This window comes from Camelus dromedarius, chromosome 5 (assembly GCF_036321535.1).
Source record: "Camelus dromedarius isolate mCamDro1 chromosome 5, mCamDro1.pat, whole genome shotgun sequence".
In the NCBI taxonomy this organism is placed as follows: Eukaryota; Metazoa; Chordata; class Mammalia; order Artiodactyla; family Camelidae; genus Camelus; species Camelus dromedarius.
In genome coordinates this window covers 70,675,096-70,696,869 of record NC_087440.1, presented here as the reverse complement: position 1 = coordinate 70,696,869, position 21,774 = coordinate 70,675,096, and the positions used below count along the sequence as shown (strand labels likewise).

Below are 21,774 nucleotides of genomic sequence, written 5' to 3'. Positions count from 1 at the left end.
GAGAGTGGATTTTAGGGGGTCAAGGAGCATTCAGGGAGTCTGATTGGGAGGTTACTTTAGAGATCTAAGCAAGAGATGGTAGTGGCCAGGTTTAGGATGAAGGCAATGGGAAATAAAGGGACATGAAGAGATTTGAGAAATATTTAGAAACTTAATGTTTGATTAGATGTAGGGGTAGGACTGCCAAATAAAATACAATGTGCCCAGTTAAATTTCAATAACTGGGAAATACTGATACAAAAATTATTACTTACCTGAAATTAAATTTTAGTTGGGGGTCCTGTATTTTTAATTGCTAAATCTGGTAACCCTACATCATATGTTAAAAAAAAAAAGAGAGAATTCTGACATCTAGGTTTTTGGCACCAGCACCAGGTAGGTGATGTCTGTCCTTACTGAGACTAGGAACACTGAGGGAAAAACAGATTTTTCTAGGAGGAGGGGAACATCACACATTCAATCTGAATTGTAACCATATAGTCAGTAGACTAAGACTAATAGAATCACTCAGGGAGTGTTTGTACAGTGAAAAGAATGTACAAGATGACATAGGATCATCAGTAATTGAAAGATGCTCAGAGAAAAAGAAGCCAGTGTAGGAGACTGGGAAGGGGCTCTAAGACTGTAGTATGAGATGGGTGGATGGATGGATGGATGGATGGATAGATAGATAGACAGACAGACAGACAGACAGATATTCAGGTCCTTTGCCTGAATAGGCATTTTTCTAAAAAAGATAAATAAATGGCCAAGAAACATATGAAAAGATGCTCAACATCACTAATCATTAGGGAAATGCAAATCAAAACCACAATGAGATACCACCTCACATCCGGTAGGATTGCTACTATTAATAAAAGGTGTTGGCAAAGATGTGGAGAAATTGAAACCCTTGTGCACTGCTGGTGAGAATGTTAAATGATACAGTTTCTGTAAAAAACAGTCTAGAAGTTCCTCAAAATATTAAAAATAGAATTTCCTTTCTACTCCAAGAAAACACCCAGTGGTGGATGACACTGGTGGCGTGGGAGGAGGCCACAGCAGCTTCCGTGGAGGTATGGGCAGCAGCTTCCGGGATGGGGCTGCAGCTGTGCTGGGGGCGGGGGCAGCAGGGGTGGGGCAAGGCCACGGAGCTCACTGAGGTGAGGCTGAGGACAAGAAGTGACTCCCTGTTACCTTGCCAGGCTGTTTGACCATGGACATGAAGATCAAGCATCTGGAGGAAATATCTCTCTTCTACTCATCCAGCAGGGAGTCTGAGGTCATGGACTTTTCCCTGGGGATGACCCTAAAGGGCAAGCGTGAAGATTACACCTGTGCAAAAGCGGACCAGGTTCAAGGCATTTGTTCACTAAGGACTACAAGGGCCATGTCAACTTGGATGAGTGCTCCAAGGAGGCAGCCACTGCCATCCGTGGGGCCATCACCCTGGCCAACCTCTCCACAGTGAGGCTACTGGGGGAACATGCCCCACACAGTCCTGAGTAAGGTGACCAGATGCTGTGGCTCTGTGTTGGTGTGCCTCATCTCCACCCCAGAGACACTGGCGTTGCCTGGGCCCTTGTGCCCAAGAAGTTGCAGCTGGTGGCCAGTATCAATGACTACTCTACCTTATCTGGGGACTGCACTGCCATCCTGTGCAATGTCTCCAAGGCCACCTTTGATGCCATCTCCAACACCTATCACCATCTTACCTTGACCTCTAGAAAGAGACCATGTTCACCAAGTCTCCCTATGATAAATTCACTGACCATGTAGTAAAGAGGCACATAAGAGTCTCTGCAAAGAAGACCCTGTGCTCCAGATATGGTCACCATGTAGTGTATTTATGCAAGAAAAATAAAGTGAATTAATTAAGCTTAGGGAAAAAAATAGAATTATTATATGATTCAATGATTCCACTCTTGAGTATATACCCAAAAGAACTGAAAGCAGGGACATGAACAACTATTTGTACACCCATGTTAATAGCAGCATTATTCACAAGAGCCAAAAGGTAGAAGAAACCCAAGGGTCCATCAACAGATGAATGATAAACAAAATGTGGTACATACATTTTGGGGAGAGGGTATAGCTCAGTGGTAGAGTGCATGCTTAGCATGAGTGAGGTCCTGGGTTCAACCCCCAGGACCTCCAGGACCTCTGTTAAAAAAATAAATAAATAAAAATAAATAGATCTAATTATGTTCCTACCTCCCCAAAAAAACAACAAAAAATTTTTTTCATGTGGTACATATATACAATGGAACATTATTCTGCCTTAAAAAGGAAGGAAATTCTGACACATTACAACATAGATGAATCTTGAGTCCATCATGCTAAATAAAATAAGCCAGTCAAAAGGACAAACACTGTATAAGTCTACTTATATGAGGTACCTAGAGCAGTCAAATTTAAAAAGACAGAAAGTGGAGTGGTAATTGCCAGGGGCTGAGAGAGAGAGAATGGGGAATTATTTTTTAATGGGTATAGGGTATCAGTTTTGCAAGATGAAAAGAGTTCTGGAAGAGGATGGTGATGATGGTTGCGCCATAATGTGATATACTTACTGCTACTGAGCTGTATACTTAAAAATAGCTAAAATGGTCAATTTTACTTTATGTGTATTTTTCCACAATTAAGAAAAAAAAATTTCTTTTTTTTAAATGACTGTGTTTGACTTCTGAGCTAGGTCACAAAAGACACGTGGCTGTTGTCTTTCTCTTAAGTCATTCATTCTGGGGGAAGCCAGCTGCCGTGTCATGAGGATACACAGGCAGTCTGTGGAGAGGTCCATCTGTTGAAGAACTGAGGCCTCTGCCAACAGCCAGCATGAACTCATCATCCATGTGAGACTGAGCATCATGGAAGTGATCCTCCTGCCCCAGGCAAGCCTTCAGATGACTGCAGCCCTCTTGGCCAACATCCTCATCGTCACATCACGAAAGAGCCTGGGCCAGAACCACCCAGTTAATTGCTCCTCAATTCCTGACCCACAGAAACAGAGATAAGAAATGTTTACTGTTTTCGGCTACTAAATTTTGAGATAATTTAATAAGCAGCAATAGATTACTTAGGCAACTAGTTAGATACATTTTAAAAGAAGAGAAATTAGTTTTAATGCATTATCATATCAGAGTGGTCTGCATGAGTCAGGGTACATTATCACAATGGTGCACTGCTGGACTGCAATGCATCTTTTCATTAAAGCATTAAGGAAGAGATTCTCAACTATTCTGTACTGAGAAAACTTCAGGTGTGTGTAAAGTGTGATCAGTACACACTGTGATCACATATTTTAATGCAGTGTTGCCGCTTTGTTCGTCAGATGAATGCTGACCTGGCTGGAGCATGGAGCACGGGGAGGGGCAGGTAGATCTGCAATACCTAAGAGGTGAAACGTAGCACCAAGCTGGTGCCCAGTACAGAGTGTGTGTTCGTTGGACTGTGAGGAAACGTTTCCTCGTGAGTATATTAGTCCTCTAGTCAGGGCAGTAGATCAATCACACCACTCACATGGCCACACGGTCCTGAAGGATGACCAGGTGAGGACGAAACCTGAGGCAGGTTGACGGACACTGAGGGACACTGCTCTACTTTAATACTAACTTCACTGGGTGCAATTCATCCAGCTGAGTTTTGTTTTGAGTCTTTTAATTTCTTCAAGTGTGTGGAGCAAAGTTCTAGTACGTGGAAGTGTGTTGCCAAAGCAGAAGGGGGGACAGTGCTGCTGTCGCAGGTTTCTGACCAGCTCAGTGTTTGGGTTTGTTCCAGAGGAAGCCAATGCTCAGGCCCTAAAGATGGAAGCACGTTGAGTTGTGACTGGTTAAAGGAGAAAGTCCTGACCTGACCACCTACATTTCTGTGGTGTCAAAGACAGGCATTAGTAAAAGAGCTGCCCAGGTGGGAGTCTGCTCTGTGATTACGAACCAGATATTTAATTCAGCATACGTTAAATGGGTAGATGCTACGTGTCACATGCCACATTAAGGAACAGGAGTACAAAGATGCACAATCTTGACATCTAAGGAGGTGGTGGAGGAAAGACAAGAAAATCTAATTAGAACACAAGGTAAACACCCCAGCCTCAGGCTAGCAGGCCGCGTCTGTGTGGGATGGCAGCAGGAGGTGCACAGAGTAGGGGTTAGAGCTGGGCTGGATCCAGAATGAAAAAAAGAGTTTGCAGATGTGAATGGGGGAGAGAAAGACAGTGGGAACGTTAGGTATAAAGACCCAGAGATGCTGAAAAACCAAAAACCAAAAAAACTCCCCTGACTTCTGAAGTTGACATTAATGAAAAGGGCAGATAATGAGATAAAATCCCCCAAACACAGCGTATCCAGCACTTGACCTTCCAATCTGATCCTCGACCCTCTCCTACGTGCATGCCATGCTCCCCAAACCTGCACTCGAGCCGTGCTCTGCCATCCTCCTTGCCCTCACACAAGGGTCTGCTATTCTCACTTACTTAAAAAACAATCATCCGTCCTCTGCGAAGTCTACCCTGTCTTCCTCTTAACAGAGCTTATTCCTTGAGGCATGTTTTCTGTCCTGTGACTGTTCCTCACAAGGACTATTTCTTACCCACTGGACCAACCATTGAAGGCAGTGTGCTCATCATTCTGGTCTTTGTCCACTCAGAGCCTGGCAACACTGCAGTCATGCAATGTTTGCTGAACGAATAAATGAACGTACCTCTCTCTGGGGTAGCCCTCCATTCCACCTAAAGAAGGGAAACTAGAGCAAATAACCCTTGGAGGAGTTAGAGGGATCAAAAGGAAAATTCATCAGGCAGAAAACTAAAAGGCCTGCATTCTAGTCCTTACTTTATCACCAGGTAGGCCTCAGAATTTGCACAAATCACTTAACTTCCCTGGGTATCAATTTTTTACTGTAAAACAGGGTACAGATAGATGATGTGGACATGTTTACATAATTCCCATTTACTGAGCACTTACTCTGGGGCAGGTACTGTAAAAGTGCTTTCTTATGTCATTTACTTTTCATTTGCTTCTTTGAACATCCCTAAAAATTAGGCATTTTATCCTCATTTAGAGATAAGAAGAGTAGGTTCAAAGAACATGTCCTAAGCAACACAGCTAGTAAGTGGCTGGAAAAGGGGGAGATCCAGATTGGTCTGCCTCTGTAGAACACCTGCTCTCCCAACACGAGGGTATGACATTTAAATGTGAGCGCTTAGATATTTTAAAATAAAAGAATCTGGATTTTCTGAAGCCATATGACAGTACTGAAAAATGGCAGTGCTTATTTGTCTACTTTTCTCAGAGAAGGAGATGCCTTCAGGTGGGGACTGGGGGACAGGTCTGAGGAGATGCACGAAACATCAGTCCTGAAAGGGGGAATATCCTTTCCAGATAAAAGGTCCAAGCCTAGAGGAGAGGAAATGCAGGATGAGACGAAACGGAAAGGGAAGACTGAAGGGACAGTCCAGCGGAGAAGGAAGGGCAGGGAGAGGAGTAGGAAGGGCCCCGAGCCGTGCTGAGGATGAAGGTGTGGAGCTGGGAGGAGGGAGGAGGATGACGGGGCCCAGCGCGGTGGACGGGCAGAGGCGGGTGGCGGTGCTGAGGAGAGGATGCCCATGCAATTCCAGCCAAAGCCAGGAATGGGATGAGATGAACTTGCTCTAAGAACTAAGGGGGTTAAAAGAGAGAGCTCAGCCTGGGCCTGAGGGGAGAAAAGGCAGGCGGAGTAGTAAGAAAAACAACGACCCCACAGGTCTGAAAGGAAGAACCTGCAGACTGAAAGTGAGGTGATGACAGAGAGGGCCTGGAACGCACCATTTCATGCTTTAAACCTGTGCCAAGCTGAGTGATATGGGGCTAAACTCATGATTTACCTCAACTCTGGGAGAGATGTCTGTGTATCATCAGCAGCATAAACAAACATTACGATTTTATAGTGATAATAAGTATTATTAATACTGAAAAGACCTAATTGTGTGCAGTACTTTGCAGTTTACAAAGCAGGTTTGTGTAGATAATCTCACTGAACTCTCATGACAATCCAAGCATCCTCACTTTCCAAGTGGCTAAATTAGGCTTAAGTTCGCTCAAATGATTTACTTCCAGTCAGTAAGTTCCAGGTGGACCTGGGATTGGCACCTAGGTCTTCCTGTTCCCGGCCCGGGGATCTTTCTGCAGGAATAAAATATAACCTGTGCCTCATGTTACAGCTCATGAGAGCAAGAACAAAGGCACTGAAGATAATTACACAAGGGAGTATATACTATATTCCGAAAGAGTGGAGTAGAGAGAAAGGAGCAAATTTGGGGGCAGCTAGAAAGGTGTGAGATGACTGTGTGCTGGACAGGAGAAAGGGATTCCTTAAGCAAGAAGGCAGAGAAAGGTAAGAGTGAGGAGGGGTACTCTATCTACCCAGTCCTTCCCCCCAGCAGCACAGCAGCTACAAATGCAATCATTTAACAAATATTTATGGTTGGCATCTTGCTAAATGCTGAGGAGCCAATGGTGAACAAGATCTATATTCAAGGAGTTTACTTCAAGACCAGAAGTACCAGGGTTGCTTGTGGATTGTGGGGGTGGGGTGTCAACTGTTCTTTTGAAAAAGAGAGATGTTCTATTCTCAGAGTGATGCCCCAATCCATTAGAGAAACGTAGGAGCTCCAGGTTTTCAAAACTTACTATTTTCCCCAAATAGAAGAGGACTCTGTTTGCCTCTCCTTTGGCAGGTGATCAGAAAAGGTCAAAGCTGAGAAAGGAAAAGGGAGCATTAAAGTGGCTATTTCACAGGAGAGTCAGAATAAAAAGAAAAAGCAAGAGGGTTGTATTTAGCACCTTACTCTACAATTTTATATTTACCTTCCCAACATCCAAGCTCCACTGTGTATACTATGCACATATAGTAAAGAAAAAATGTGATATGGGAACACAGTGAGAGAGTCTGCAAAGTGCTGAAACAGCATACCTGGCAGCTGCTAAAACAAAACTTCAAAGATTTGGCTTCTTTGAAAAGCCATCAGGCAGGACCCCACCCACTCCCCCTGCTAGCCACAGCTTCCCTGGGAGCTAGTACACGTAACCACTTCCGCATGTTTGGCTCTGTTCCCCAGGGCTACAGCAGTGCTATAAGCCAAGTCAGGACTGCCAGCCAAGCAGGTGGGGGCTGGGGGCTGGGTAAGTGCAGGGAAGCAAGACCTCTCCCTAATATCTAGTCAAGGGCATATTCCCCCCCAAAAAATAATAATGCTGAGATCTGCTTAAAAAGCTGCTTCCTCTCAGCCAGCCCAGCTCTGATTGGTCAGACACTAGTAATTCAGAAGCTCTGAGCTTTTGAGATTCCCAAGGCACAGGAATATGCCCCTCCCAGCACCACAAATTAGTTCAAGAACAGCATCTGTGCTAAATCTCTAGATCTAAACAAAAAAGGCTTGACATCTACAAAGAGCCTAAGCGAATAATCAAGAATATGCCTTTCTTTGTACATTTTTTCCCCCACTGACGAAGTTTGGGTCTTTACCACATCTTCTGGGTCAGCCGTCTAGTCCTGTGCTGCCCAGTATGGTAGCTATGAGCCACATGTGGCTTTTGACCATTTGAAATGTGGCTAGTAAGACTGAGGAACAGAATTTTTCATTTTATTTGATTTTAACAAATTTAATTTTTAAAATCCACATGTGGCTTTTGGCTGCCATACTGGACAGCACTGATTTAGCCACTTATTCACCAAACATTTACTGAGCACTTTGTACAGAGAAGCATGAGGATATAAAGATGTATAAGACTCAGTCTCTGCCCTTAAAAAGCTTACAATCTACTATGGGAGGCAAGACAAGGATACACACAACCATAATATAAGGAGGACAGGTATGCGTCATAGCAGAAGTAAATAGATACTAGAACCTGGAGTTAGGGAGATGGTGGCCTGATATTACGCATTCCCCATACTATCCACCCAGGTAGCAGATACCAATACAGTCACCCTTGGTATCCATGTGGGATTGATTCCAGGACCCCCGTGGATACCAAAATCTGAGGATGCTCAAGTCTTACATAAAATGGCGTAGTACTTGCATATAACCTACACACATATTACTGTATACTTTAAATGATCTCTAGATTACTTATAATACCTAATCCAATGTAAATGCTATATAAGTAGTTGCTAGACTATAGCAAATTCAAGTTTTGCTTTTTTGAACTTAATGAATTTTCTAAAAAATATTTTCAATCGATGGATACAGAACCTGTGGATAGAGAGGTAGTTATAAGTCTATCAAAAACAAGGACAGTGAGGAGAGAGGAACTACTGTAAAGGACACCAAAAAGCTGAAATATCACACATATTCAGTGAACACAGTAAGGTATTAGCCGACCAATGTGAAAATACTGAAATAAAGAAATAGCTATTACATACTGGGCAGTCAAAGATGGCAGTGCCCTTTCACTCTCAAGAACTTTCTAGGAATGGCTCTCAAGACTGCTGCGGGTTAGGTGAGGTGGGGAGAAGGATGGCAAATGGAAGGGCCTCTGCCTTTTCCTCTTCGTCCACACCCTGCCTCTACCAACCCCTCCCCCACTCAGATTGCGTAAAGGGCACTTGTGATCTTGGGTAACTAGAAAGAACTGAGTAGGGTTTCAGGGAGAAGCAATAAGGACCTGATGATTTGGGAAGGGGGCTGTGTAAGCTCTAAACTCCATGAAGAAGAAACAGGGCTTTTTTCCTAGAGCTCAGCTAACTAGGATAGGAAGAGCCACAAAGATCTGTTCTCTAGGAATTAAAGTTGTGCACTTAGCCAGAGCTTTCTCTGAATTATATCTTTTAATGATATCTTTTATGAGTCCAGTGATGAGGAACAGAAGGGAGAGAAAGCCTAGTAATATCCGCTTGGGATGGCATCAGGGAAGGTTGCAGGAAGGCCAAGCTGAGCTGAGCCCTGTAGGAGAAAAGGGTCTGGACATGTTGATACAGGTGAGGAGCAGCATGTCTATTCACTCATTCTTTTACTTAATATTTATTCTTTATGTTTAAGTGCCTACTGTTTACCAAGGCACTGGGATACAACAGTGAATAAGACTTACCCCTTTGTGAAGGAGTGATACTAAGTAAACAGTAAACCAATAGGATAAGCGCCACGGAATGGAGTAAGGATGTAGTGATGGGGAAATGTACTATTTTTGATCCATTGAGTTTGACTGGAACTAAACGTGTGAAGAAGAATAAAACTGGAAACACAGATTGAGGCCAGATGCAGGTGTTCACCTTGAAAATCAGACCAAGTTATTTTTTGTTTTTGCTTTTCTTGTTTTTGTGGTACATTAGAAGGTCTTTTTATTTCTTAAGAATTTTGTTTTAATTATCAAAATTAACAAAATATCAACAAAAGAAAATCTTTAGAATAAATAAAACAATTGGAAAGACTTAGCCTTGAAAGGTAAAAAGCCCTGTTGTACCATATTCCCAAGCTGTATTCTCTAGTTTATCTTTATAAGTAATAAAGTCAATATTTTGCTATCTTTTTTTTTCTATATAATTTCTCATTTAGTTGTGACCTGGAGGGAATCAGAAAGTATGCTTAATGATGCTTCATAAGTTACCAACATCAACTTCTAGACCTTTTAGTTATATGAGCTGAAAAATCTCAAGCCAGCTTGATTTCAGCTTTTATCATTTAAATCTCAAAGTGCTTTGACTGAAACATTTCATCAGCCAGCCTGGTTTCCATTCACTGCCCCTTGAGAATGCTTTAAACACCTTGTACATTATCTCTTTTTCCTTCTCTCCTTCTCTGTACCTGTCTGTAGCCTGTAAATAATCTAGGACTGCATTTAAACCCTACCTCAAACCCTTCCTCTGCCTTATCTTAACCCGTCTTTACTACCTTTTCTGAACTGTGAGCTCCTCTGAGCCCCCATGCCCCTTTTTATCATTTACTGTGTATTTCACATGTAAATAATAAGGAAACACCCGGGGCGGTGGTCTCAGGACTGCCCTGCTGAATTGTCAGCTCTACCTTACAAGAGTGTGGAGAACACTTGATCATCTCATAGATCCTCATGTGGTGCCAAGTGCAAGGTAAACGTGCAATCATCTCTCAACTGATTAATTTTAGCGTCTCTGCCTACCCAAGCCCCATCTGCCCTTCCAGATTCAGCTCACACACCTTTTCTGTGAAGTTTTTCCCACTTTCTCCAGTCAGAGGGAACAATTTCTCCTCTGAACTCGGACCATTACAGCATAATCCTCTTAGTTGACAATTAAGTACATATTGCCTTATGGTATTTGTATTAATAACTTAAATGACTATAAGCTTTCCTCTTGTGGACAGAGAGAGATCCTGTCTACCACCTCCTTCAGCGTCAGTCCCATGTCTTGCACTCAGGAGATATCCAATAAATGCAGGCTAACTTTTTGGGGGTAACACTGTTTTAACAACTACCAGATGAAGCCATTTTCCAGCTGGAACATTCCTTATTACCAGTTTCACCTTTCTTCTTTTTCAAATATTTCAATATACTAAATATTTGGTGAAGAAAGTAACAAAACTCTTCTTTTAGGGTCTTGTATTTCAAATGTCAGTGGTAGTAGGTTCAAGCAGCTAGCAAGATATTTGAGAACACTAATAATATAGGCAGATTTTTTCATCTACTCAATTTTCCTTGGTGCAACCCAGTTTCAGAAGAACATAATTTGATTTCCTATAGCCTTTAAATATATCCCATTTATTACCACCCCCCCCTGGTTTCCTTATCTGCAGTTCCAGAAAGCCTGATTTTCTCATCTAAATCCTTCTAGATTACAGTCACTTTACTGAGATGCACCTATAGTTTATTTTCACCACAGAAAGATAATAAAACTTCTCTTTAAAAACCAGGCAAAACGTGGCATTGATTATTGGCTTTGAAGCCAAATTAATACAAGTCTTAGCCTGATAATGCATGAAAGCCAAAAACATCCCTTTATTGCCTCTGAAGCATAAGAATGGTCCAATTAGGACAAGGCTTCTACTGTTACTTATTATGAACACCTGGGCCCGCCACATGACGTGACATTTTGAAATCCTAAGCTCTCATACACTGCCTCTCTCACCTCCAGCCCGATTCGCATCTCCCAAAGAACACGTGGCTCCAAATTTAAATGTTCCCTTTTAAGTTTAACTTCCCTTAGCTATCTTTCCTTAGAAGCATTTTAATGGTGCGTAATCATAATTTTAATATAGATCCTTACTTCACAATAAAAACAAATACTGTAAACTTTAGCGTTGTGATTAAGTATAACTGCTTTCCCTACTGCGATACTGGCTGACACTGCATGGGGTGACGGCCAGTTGTATCTAAACTAGGTACTAAACTAAGTGGTGTAGCAATACCATATCCTAAGCAAGTCTAATTTTATTTGTTCTTCTCTTTTCTGGAGAGAGAACTCAGAGTTATCAAGAACCTACACCAAAACCAGAAACTTACACCAAAAATTTGCCCCTCAAAATATATGCAGGGACGAGAGAACCTTTTTTTTTTTTTTTTCAGACACTACGAGTCTGTTGTTTTCTTTGATTAGAACACAGATACAGGAAACTTTTCCCCTTTCACCCTCTTATATTCTAGGACTTAAAAAAAAAAAAGCATTTATATCTTAGCTGTACTTGGTCAGTAATACGCTGAGAGTCTTTTAGCAGAAAGATGGGCAGGAGGATCAGTCGGGATCTTTAGCTAAATTTGTTGAGTCAATATTAAGTAAGCTTTAAAAATGGGTCATCAATGTTTCTCTGCAGGAGTCAAGAAGAAAGATACAGTGTTTCTTCACCACTGTGATTCTTTCCAAACTCTTTCAGGACTGGCAAACAGAATTAAGTTGGAAAGATAGATGATAGAAAAACCAGGTGAGAATTAAACTGGATTATGAATTAGATAAATTAGACATAATTTCCAAATTCTAGAAAAGGAGCCTCATTCAGCTTGTACATGGACTTTTGCATTCAGTCCTCTTAAAACCAAAATAATCATCAATTGTGGGTGGATAAAATTACAGTGAATGGCTAAATAAGACAGGATCTGGCCTCTAACAACAACTGGGTTGTGTCCATGTGTGTGCGTGTGTGTGTGTGTGTGTGTTAATCCTAAGGAAATATATGTAAGGTGGTTTATCTTGAATATTTGGGGAGAGAAGTGGGGAGGCAAACTAAATGGGAAGAATGCTACCCTGGCAAACTGCAAAGCAGGCCACATTTTGTTTTGGCTTGCAGATAAGAAAAGATCTCCCTTCACTTCTGATACTAGGCCCAAACCTTCCCAAATTTACTTTGCCTGGGCCCAGGTGTGATGTCCAGCCAGCTCTCTGACACATTTCCAAAGTTTACCAACACCCCTTCAAAAGCCAAACCCCAGTCACTCTGGCTTTGGTGCAACCACCCACGGCACTTAGCTCCCCCGGTGAATGAAGACCTGTAGAATCTGCCACAGAGCTTGACTGACACACAGCACATCCCTTAAAAGGCTATGTGTCTGGGTGAGTGAGAAGAGATGCAGAGGAATTTCAGAGAGAAGTTCAGGCCTTCATCATTGATGTGCCAGAGAAATGTTTTAGTCAAGGGGAAGGCGTGGTAAGAGCTAAGACTTGGGAGGAGGAAGGTTAGGGAAACTTTATTTTATGGCAAAGAAGGAGAATAAAGAATGAAATATCATTTCTACAGAACTCTGAACCGGAAAGAGTTTCTTTTTGTGTTTAGGCCCCCCCAGAAGTGGTTTCCTTTTGTGACTGTGCTCTTTGGCTAGAGAGTGTTGTTTATATAACAGGATAGAGTACAAAATTATAAGCTCCAAACTCCTCCAGAGCAAAGCTCTCCCAAAGCTCGACCCCCAGGATGGATGGAAAATATGAGTGTTTACTGGCTGGAACACTGAGCTGCAATGGAAATTTCAACATTCAGAAGAAGATAGCAGAGAGGAAGGGCCTGGTGAGTAGAAAGAAGTCACCCTTCAGCACAGGGTCAAAGGAAAACGCAAAGTCTCCTGTTGGCCCCACTCGGTTGCCTTCCTTTCCTCAGCTGCAAAGGCCACATCTCTGTAATCCAGCACCAGGAGTGCACTGCACATGGGTGCTGGCCAGTTTCCTCTAAACCGGATACTAAAATAAGTAGTGTAGCAATACTACATCCCAAGCAAGTCCAATTTTAAGTTTCTTCTTTTTTTTTTCCTGGAAAGGGAATTAAATGGTATCAAGAACCTACACCCAAACGAGGTACTTCGCTGGCTACTTTCACACGCACAACTCAACTAAACCTTATAACAACTTAATGAGGTGGGGGTTCATTATCTGCATTTTTAGGCAGATAGGAAAACTGGCTCACAGAAGCTAGGTCATTTGCCCAAGGTCACATACTCAGTAAGGCAAATGCTAAAGTCCTCCCTCTTTCCACTACACCATGACCTCTTCCTAACAGGGTTTGATGGCCCCCTTTCCTATAAAGTTAACATGCTTTTAAAAAAAATAGAAGAATTTAAAGGACCAGTTTCAGAATAATAACCTTAAACAGAGGCAGAGGATGGAAGCAAAGCCTTACCATTTTGATGGCTGAATAATTTTTGTGGAACTACTGGGCTCTCTTTTAAAATGTTACATACTCGTCCCTCCTACTCTTTTTTCATTGTGGTAAAAAGTACAACTTTAAATTTACCATCTTAACCATTTTTATGTGTTTAGTTCAATAGTGCTAAGTATATTCACACTGTTGTGCAGCAGATCTCTAGAACTTCTTCATCTTGCAAAACTGAAAGTCTGTAGCCATTAAGTACTAATTCCCCCTCCTCTCTTGCCCCTCCCCTTGGCAACCACCTTTCGACTTTCTGTTTCTACGGTTTAGACTACTTTCGATACTTCAGAGGAGTGGAATCATACAATATTTGTCTTTTTTGTGATTGGCTTATTTCACGTAAATAACGGATGTGCTCGAGGTGCATCCATGTTGTAGCATGTGGCAGGATTAAATCCTTACACACTCTTCTTGATAGTTTCTTCAAACTGCCTATGCCACAAAATTTAAATCTTTGTTCTATGCTGCCTGACACTGCTCCCTAACTGTTCCACGTGCACGTGACTCCTCATGGCTGGTGACCTCTTGGTGACCCAACAGCATGTCTACAAAGTCTTTACAACGACCTTACCCAGCACCCAGCACTACGCTGAGCACGTGGAAATACACCCTGGACAGGAAACTCTGGGAGACCAGGGACTATACCTCAGCAGCTACCATCATGCCTGACACATAGAAAATGAATACAAAATAACAAAAGTATTTCTGAGGACTGACTGAAAGTCGGAGACCTGAATCTCCAGCAACATTCGTAAGAAATAACCTAAAAGAAGGGAGAAAAGTATTAGCTAAACTAGAATCAGAATCTCTGAAAAATTCATTCCTAAAAATTATGTAAAGAAGGGTACCAGACTATAATTTATCACTGTAGAGGAAGAGGGTGGCACATAATATTGCCCACATTTCCAAGACTTGGGGCTTCAAGGTACTCCACTCCCAAGTACAGAACTTAAGTTCTGACATACAGCTGTTTTCCAGAGTGGGGGCCGCCAGGCCCAGCAGCCCCGGCCCATGATGTCTTGCCCCATCACAAAAAGGAGGAACAAACTGATGGCTGTGCCTTCAACCTCCCCCACCTTTAATATCGAGGAACAGACAAATCCCCAGGTTGCGTGTGTGAAAAAGCCAGAGATGGATAAAAATAATTCAATGACAAATGCTGGAAAAACATACAAAGGGGCAGAAGCCAGACATTCGTGGGATTCCCTGACAGCTTGATCCACAAGGAAGGGCTGGACTGGAAAAAAACAGAGCCTCAGGTTCCTGCCAAGCCGTCTGAGGCCCTGTCCTTCCCAAATCATTCCAAGCAGCAGCCAAGACTTTACAGTAACCCTTCCAGGTCTCCCAAAGAAAGATGCACTGTGAACCCACTGAGCACGCCTCACCTAGGAAGTGCTCCTCCCTGACACCATCCGATCCCACTCAAGGCTGGCAGTAATGAAGAGAGGCCTCCCACCTCAAGCCTCAGCTCCAAACGACTCCCCATGTGCCCAGAAAAATGGATAGTTAAAGGTAGCTTGAGAAATCCTACCCATCTCATTGGCTAAAGAAATGCCTAATACCCACGTATCAGCATCTACAAACCGAATACGATCCCTTTAAGAAAAAAAGAGGTCATGAACACTCGGTACCTGCATGCTGGAGGCCCGATTGTATAATTCTAAATCGGCTTTGCTCTGAGGCACACCTCAGGCTTCTAAACATGTGACTGTATTTGGCCCTGACTACTTTCTCTTCTGGAGAATGGCCTGCAATTAATCTCACTTATTACCTCTGAAAAGTAACAACAGAGGGATGGCTGGCCAAGTCCAACTCCAGAGTGTCTAGGGAACTGCAAGCTCCACGGCCAGGCCTCAGACTGTCTGGGCAAGTCGTGGGCTCTCTGCCTTCCTCTCCCACAACAAAGCTCGAGCAGGGACTCCAGACAGACCAAAGGAACCAAGGGATTTGAGGAGCTGGGCTGAGCTCACACTGACCCAATGGGAGACGACAGCCCTGGGCTACATTTGGGGTGGTTTCAAATCAGCGGGGGAAGAACAAGGTTGTCTGGTGAAAACTTGTGTGATCCATAAAATTGAGAACAATAGCAACACCAGAGGGAAATGAAAAATAACACTATTTGCAGGGTTCTTGTGAGTCACCAGTTTTCATTCCTGTGGCTACCAAGTCCCTGAATCCTCCAATATGCAGATGAAAAGTACAGCCCACACTGGATTCTCCTTACATCTTTTTACTGTTTACAGGGCAGCCCCTGGTTCAGTGAATTATGAGAGTTTATCAGCACTGGAATCCACTGATGCTATTGTAGACGAACAAGTAAGAGTACCTTTTATTTACTTAGCACCCACTTCCAGGGAGATCAAAGTGCTTTAAGGACCACCTAAAAGCTCTCAAAACAGGCCAGTTTATATGTGAGTATGCTGACCCAATAAAAAGATTAAATGAATAGTTTAGGGTCACTTAGTGTCAAAAACCAGTAACGAAAGTCACATCTCTAAGCTACTAATCCCTTATTCACTAAACTTAGTCACCCTTACTTCTGAGGAAGGAACAATAAGAGACTAAATAAATATCCACAAAACAGTGACTTAGCAGGTAAATAGAGAAACTGGGGCACGGAACTGTGCAGAATGCCTGCTGGAGGTCTGGCTGGGGCCCACATCATAGCTGGTTCTGTAAGGACCTCTGAGAAATCACTTAGGGCTGCTTTAGGGTAGGTATCTCTGGGAATTCCACATGGAACAGGAACTCCCAAGCTGAGCTTCCAGGCTGGCCTGGCAACCAGAGGTTATGCGGGGGCAGAGGAAGATTTTCCAGGGCTACCCTGGACTGGGATGGGGCCTGAAGACTGGTCCTAAAGCTGGAAGAGCAGGTGAAGAGAGGGCCGTTGTGGGGACAACTAGCCCAAAACAGGAGAGACCAGGGGACTCTGTGGGGGCTACTGTCTGGTGCCAACGGTTCTGAAGTCGAAAGCACCATGTGCCAGCTCATGAGCACAGTCCGGCTGGGAGAAGGCCACTCACAGTGTGGGACCTGGTCCTGCCTCTGACTTTGACCAATTCCTTCATCTTTCTGTGTCTCAACACTAACAGGTGCTACCAAGAAAAGGCTCTAAACCCAGCCATAATTTTTATTCCACCCATAAGCATAAAAAAATGCTAAAACTCTATTTCTCCAGAGTATGTAGTTTTGACATTTTGTTTATAGCATGGAAAACGGCTGTAGGCTTGTCATATAGATAATATGGCCAAGATTGCAGTGAAAATGTTTTCCATAGAAACAAGGCTCTGATTGTAAAATGAAAATGGAATATTTGGAAATATTTTATATGGAAAATAAAGCTCTGTGGTATAAACAGAATTTCTTTTTTTTTACGACTTATGTTTTAGGAATGCGGTTACTCTGTAACTGTAAATCACTAAAGGACAGACTTCTCCTGTGAAGAGAATTGCGTGGGAGGATGTCCTGTCTTAAAAAGCCCTGCCTCTTGGTCTTCAGCTCTTCATAATTCTTCACTGAGATGATTCTTTTCACCCCTGACCACCATGATCACTGGTATGAAGGACACTGTACCAGAGCATGATGTAATGTGCCTGTGTTTATGCTGCTTCCTGGGCAGACTCTCCGCTTCCCAAATTAGCTCCTGAAGTAATCATTCTAACACCAACAGATACCGTAACAACAATTAGGTATTTCCTCCACGCTCAAGCCTTCGTTCACCCCTTTTGACCTCAGGACAAGGCAGCATCCTGAGAGACGGCTGGCTGGCAGAGGCTGGAAGTGTTGGCCCGGGGGTGGGGACCTGGTAAGACCTGTGGAAGAGCTTCTTCATTGGAGGGGACAATATCTCAGCTGGTCAGAATGCTTCACTGTAACAGTCACACTCCTTTCTAGCTCATTAGACTCCGGGACTGATGCAATCAAACCCATATTTATTAATGGCCACTGAAGCAAGATGCACTGGGAATTGATTTCTTCTTAGGATTTTTACACAGAGGACTTAAAATTTAGATCGAGACTAGAATTCAATACTGTGGTTTCTTCTTTAAGTCAGAGGTTTGATTACTTTATGGGCAGAATCTATTTGGATTTTATCCTCTGCCACTTTGCTTAACTACATAAAGGAAATTGCCTTCCCACCTCCCAAATGAACAGTGTCCAGAGAGGCTGTTTGAGTTAAATTAGATAACCTACATGAAAACATAAAAAAACAAGCATGTCCCTCTAAAGGAAAGGGTCCAAAGTTACTGAAACACAATGTAGCAGAAGGTATAAAAAAGAATTAGGAGACGAGGAGAAAATGTCAAAAGTCAATACATGAAGGGGGTGGGAAGGGATAAATAGGGAGTTCAAGATTTGCAGATACTAACTACTATATATAAAATAGATAAACAACAAGTTTATACTGTACAGCACAGGGAACTATATTCAATATCTTGTAGTAACTTATGGTTAAAAAGAATATGAAAACAAATACACGTATGTTCCTATATGATGGAAGTATTGTGCTGTACACCAGAAATTGACACAATATTGTAAACCGACTATACTTCAATAAAAATATATTGAAAAGAAAGAAAAGAAAGGAAGAAAATGTTGACTACAGGCAAGGATTAAACGTAGTAAAACTTCTTGCTCTTCCACCCAGAAGTGAAATTGCTGAGCTGTATCAGAACTTTCCTTTTCATTTGATTTGCCCACAAACTGCCTTACCAGTGAAGTGAGGCCCTGTGTTCAAGCACCAGAAGGTGGACATGGGTGGGGAAAGGCACCTGTCTTACTGGTGCTTGTGTGGGGACCCACAAAAGAATGGCTTGCGTAGGACCCAGGCTGTCCCTGGGTGACCCAAATGCTGGCTCCGTGGCCTTCACCTACCTGCTTCCAGGAGGGGTGGAGTAGCTCTCAGGAGCCTGGGGGTCTGACTGTATTGACCACGTTGGGCCATTAGGACTGATGACAGGCCGAAGGGTGGGGGGAGTTGAAGCACTGCTTCTGTTTACGACGCCACTTGCCAAATTCAGGTTTGTTACCTAGAAATGAAGTGACGGAAATAACCTGATTTTACAGAGTTTTAGAAAAGTATCATTAAAAGCATATGGGGATAATCAAGCAGTGTCCAGGAGACGCTGACTCATCTGAGCTTAAACAGTGGCTATGACAAATGACAAAGGCACCCATTAAAGGCTGGCTTCTGTGCACATCCAAGAGCAGAAGTGAGGCTGGCTGGTGTCAATATAAGTTAACAAGTATTTATTCTGCTCCTAGTATGTGCAAAACACCATACTATTCTAGGTGCTGTGAAATACAAAGATTAATAACAAAAAAAAAAAGCAAGTATTTTACTAAGCATTTACTTTGTGCCTGGCAAGGTTCTGAGAATTAGGCAAACTACTTAGTCTTCTTGACCCTTGTTTCCTAATATGAAAGTTCCAATGCTCAACAAATTTAAGTCGTTAATAAGAAGAAGAACTCATTGATTTAGAAAAAAGATACATAGGCAATAGAAAAATGGGCCCTGACTTTAAGAAACAATTTACAGAAAAGGAATATGATTAGCCAATTAAACATTTAAATCTAGTCATTTCCACTGGCAAACAAATGTAAATTCTAACACTTTTGTGTGTTACCACTGATATACAACAATAATAAAAAATATAGTACCTAATAATGGCAAAGGGTGATATTCGATAAGTACCTACACTGTTTAAATAATAATATGTCACGTAAATAGTGTATGTTTAATACTTTTAATAATATATTGCCAAATCTATTTGGCAAATAGAATCCTTTTACAAACAGATTCGGCAGTATATTATTAAAAGTATCAAATGCTGATATCTACAATCTAACTTCTAGGAACTACACTGCAAAACAACTGCAGATGATTAATGAGGTGAGTATCATGACAGCAGTTACTATTTAGCAGAACTTGCAATGTGCCAAGCTCTGTGTAAATGAGTATACTACATGCATCGTATTCAAACTGTCATAATTCTATTGGTAAATACTATTATAATCCCCATTTTACACAGAAACTGAGGCCTAGGAATAAATGGCAGATCTAGGGCCTGAACCATGGTCTTCAAAACTCTAAAGCCCGTGTTCTTATTCATTATACTATACTGTGAACAGATTTTGAAAACAAACATTGATTTTAATATTGAAAAAGGAGACCTAAATGGCTAACAGGATTTACTGTTAAATAAATTTTGCTCTAAACATATAAGGAGATATTATGTATCCATCAGAATATTTTTGAAGATACTTAATGATACAGGAACATGCTGGACTCTCAAGTAAAAAAAAAAAAACACAGTATGAAACTGTACAGAGAACAGATCCAAATGTCCTTAAACACATGCACTCACAGATACACACTCCTAAAGGGCATGTATTACTTTTATAATCCAAAAGAAAAAATGCAAGTTATTATGAGAAATATAGATGTTAGGTGATAAGCTTAAAACCTGGGTGGTGAGAGTGGAATTAGAAAAGAAAGAATGGTTTGAGAAGCATTTCAAATAAGATGGACAGGGGATGCTGAAAAGAGGCAGGGACTCAAAGCTGCATGCAGGGTGCTGAGTGGGACACACTAGGACACAAGCAGATGTAAATTCCAAGAAAAGTGTTCTCCTACAAAGTTTCCCACAAACCTAACAATTTTGATATTTATAAATGGGAGAATTCTGGATTTTTAAAAAATAAGAAAATAAGTCATTTTTAGCAACAGTGTAAGTATAGGGCTTCATTCCTAGTTCAGAATTCAGTAAGTGACAATAGCCCAGGACTGTGTCTTCACACCAAAAGACCCAAATATTTCTCTTGGGACCAAAGTTATTTCCGTAGGTCAGGAGTGATTGCTGGTGTCTGTGGAGGCTGGCTTACAGACACTCGGCTGCACCCTCCAGTGTTGGCCCATCTTCAGAGGAAGCCTCAGGAGCCAACCTTGGCTTCTCACTTCTGACCCTCTTCTGCTGCCACCAGGGGAGAAGACCACACTGACAAAAGGGCGGGGATGACACTGTGGCATGTGACGGCAGTGCTCTCTGGTCCCTAGTTCCTCTGAAGAGCCTCAGCCTTCTTCCTGCCCTAACTAGAGGCAACACAGGTCAGGTTCTCAATCAAACAGACTCCCTGCAGGACTGAACTCACTCCTGCCCCAACACTGAGCCTTCCTCCTTCCTGCCCGGACCATTGGCCTTAAAGACTAGGCTTTTCAAATTAGACATGCACTTGCAGTTTATAAAAATACTACAAACAGAGAAAGGTCTTTATGATAAATAACAGCTTCTCCAATGACTGCCTCAGTCACTTGTGCCAAAAACCTAATAAAAGAGGCTTATTAATAATTTATAGTGGAACAGCAATAAAATAAATGTACATACTTTACCATGTTTAGTAGAAACTGTATAGCTTGGAGATCAGTGAATGGGGAGGAGAAGAGATACCAGATTTGGTACATCTTCTCTCTTTTAGGAAGGCTGCCCTTAATTTAAATGTCATCATTTTCATCATAATTGCTCACACTTACTGAATGCTCACTATGTGCCATGGGCTTACGTGCCCTTGCATTTTCTTGATATGCATTATCTCACCTAAACCTGAGCAAGCCTTTGAAGTAGGTTCTATTGTTACTCCCATTTTACAAAAGAGGAAATTGAAGTCCAGAGACAGTAAACAATTAGACAAAAGCAACACGCCCATTAAGCAGTAGGGCCACAATTAGAACAGAGAATGTTCTCCTTCAAGTGCATGTGGTATGCGTTTTCCAGAAAATGTGGTTTAACATTTGAGCCCTTACAGTAGCGCCGTGAGGCACTCATAAAGTGAGGCACTCATAAATAAGTGATGTTTTCTATCTCACTTCCTCCTTCCCCATCACTCATGGAGGTAGATACTGTGATGCTCCTTTCAGAGACGGAGAAACTAAGGCTTAGAGAGGTTAATGTAAGTAATTTACCCAAGGTCATGTAACAGTTGCAGGACTGGTTCTCTTGTTTTAAAATCCATTTTCTAGCTTTGGAACTAGTAGTGAAACAGTCCTAGTTACTCTTAATTACTAGATATTTTTAAAAATATGATCAGATACAGACCTCAAATTCTGAAAACAGTGATAAGACAGGGATCAATTACACCAAAATATACCAGCTTTTTCTTCCTTCCCTAAAATTTTATTTCCTACTTGTTACCCTTCACCAGAGAATATTAAAGAAGTAGAACAAAAAAAA

The 21,774-nt window shown here is 42.1% G+C and overlaps 1 protein-coding gene and 1 pseudogene across 12 annotated transcripts in view; one reads left to right on the top strand and one right to left on the bottom strand.

The window, feature by feature from the left end:
- The window catches only part of TTLL5 (tubulin tyrosine ligase like 5), a 254,949-nt gene that overhangs the window by 102,875 nt on the left and 130,300 nt on the right, over window positions 1-21,774 (bottom strand). For all 12 annotated transcript variants that reach the window (XM_064486123.1, XM_064486125.1, XM_064486128.1 and 9 more), the window contains one exon: window positions 18,422-18,576. In XM_064486123.1, coding sequence (XP_064342193.1) covers window positions 18,422-18,576 — 155 coding nt within the window. The remainder of the gene's footprint in view (window positions 1-18,421; window positions 18,577-21,774) is intronic.
- LOC105086242 (small ribosomal subunit protein uS5-like) lies at window positions 1,181-1,857 on the top strand (annotated as a pseudogene).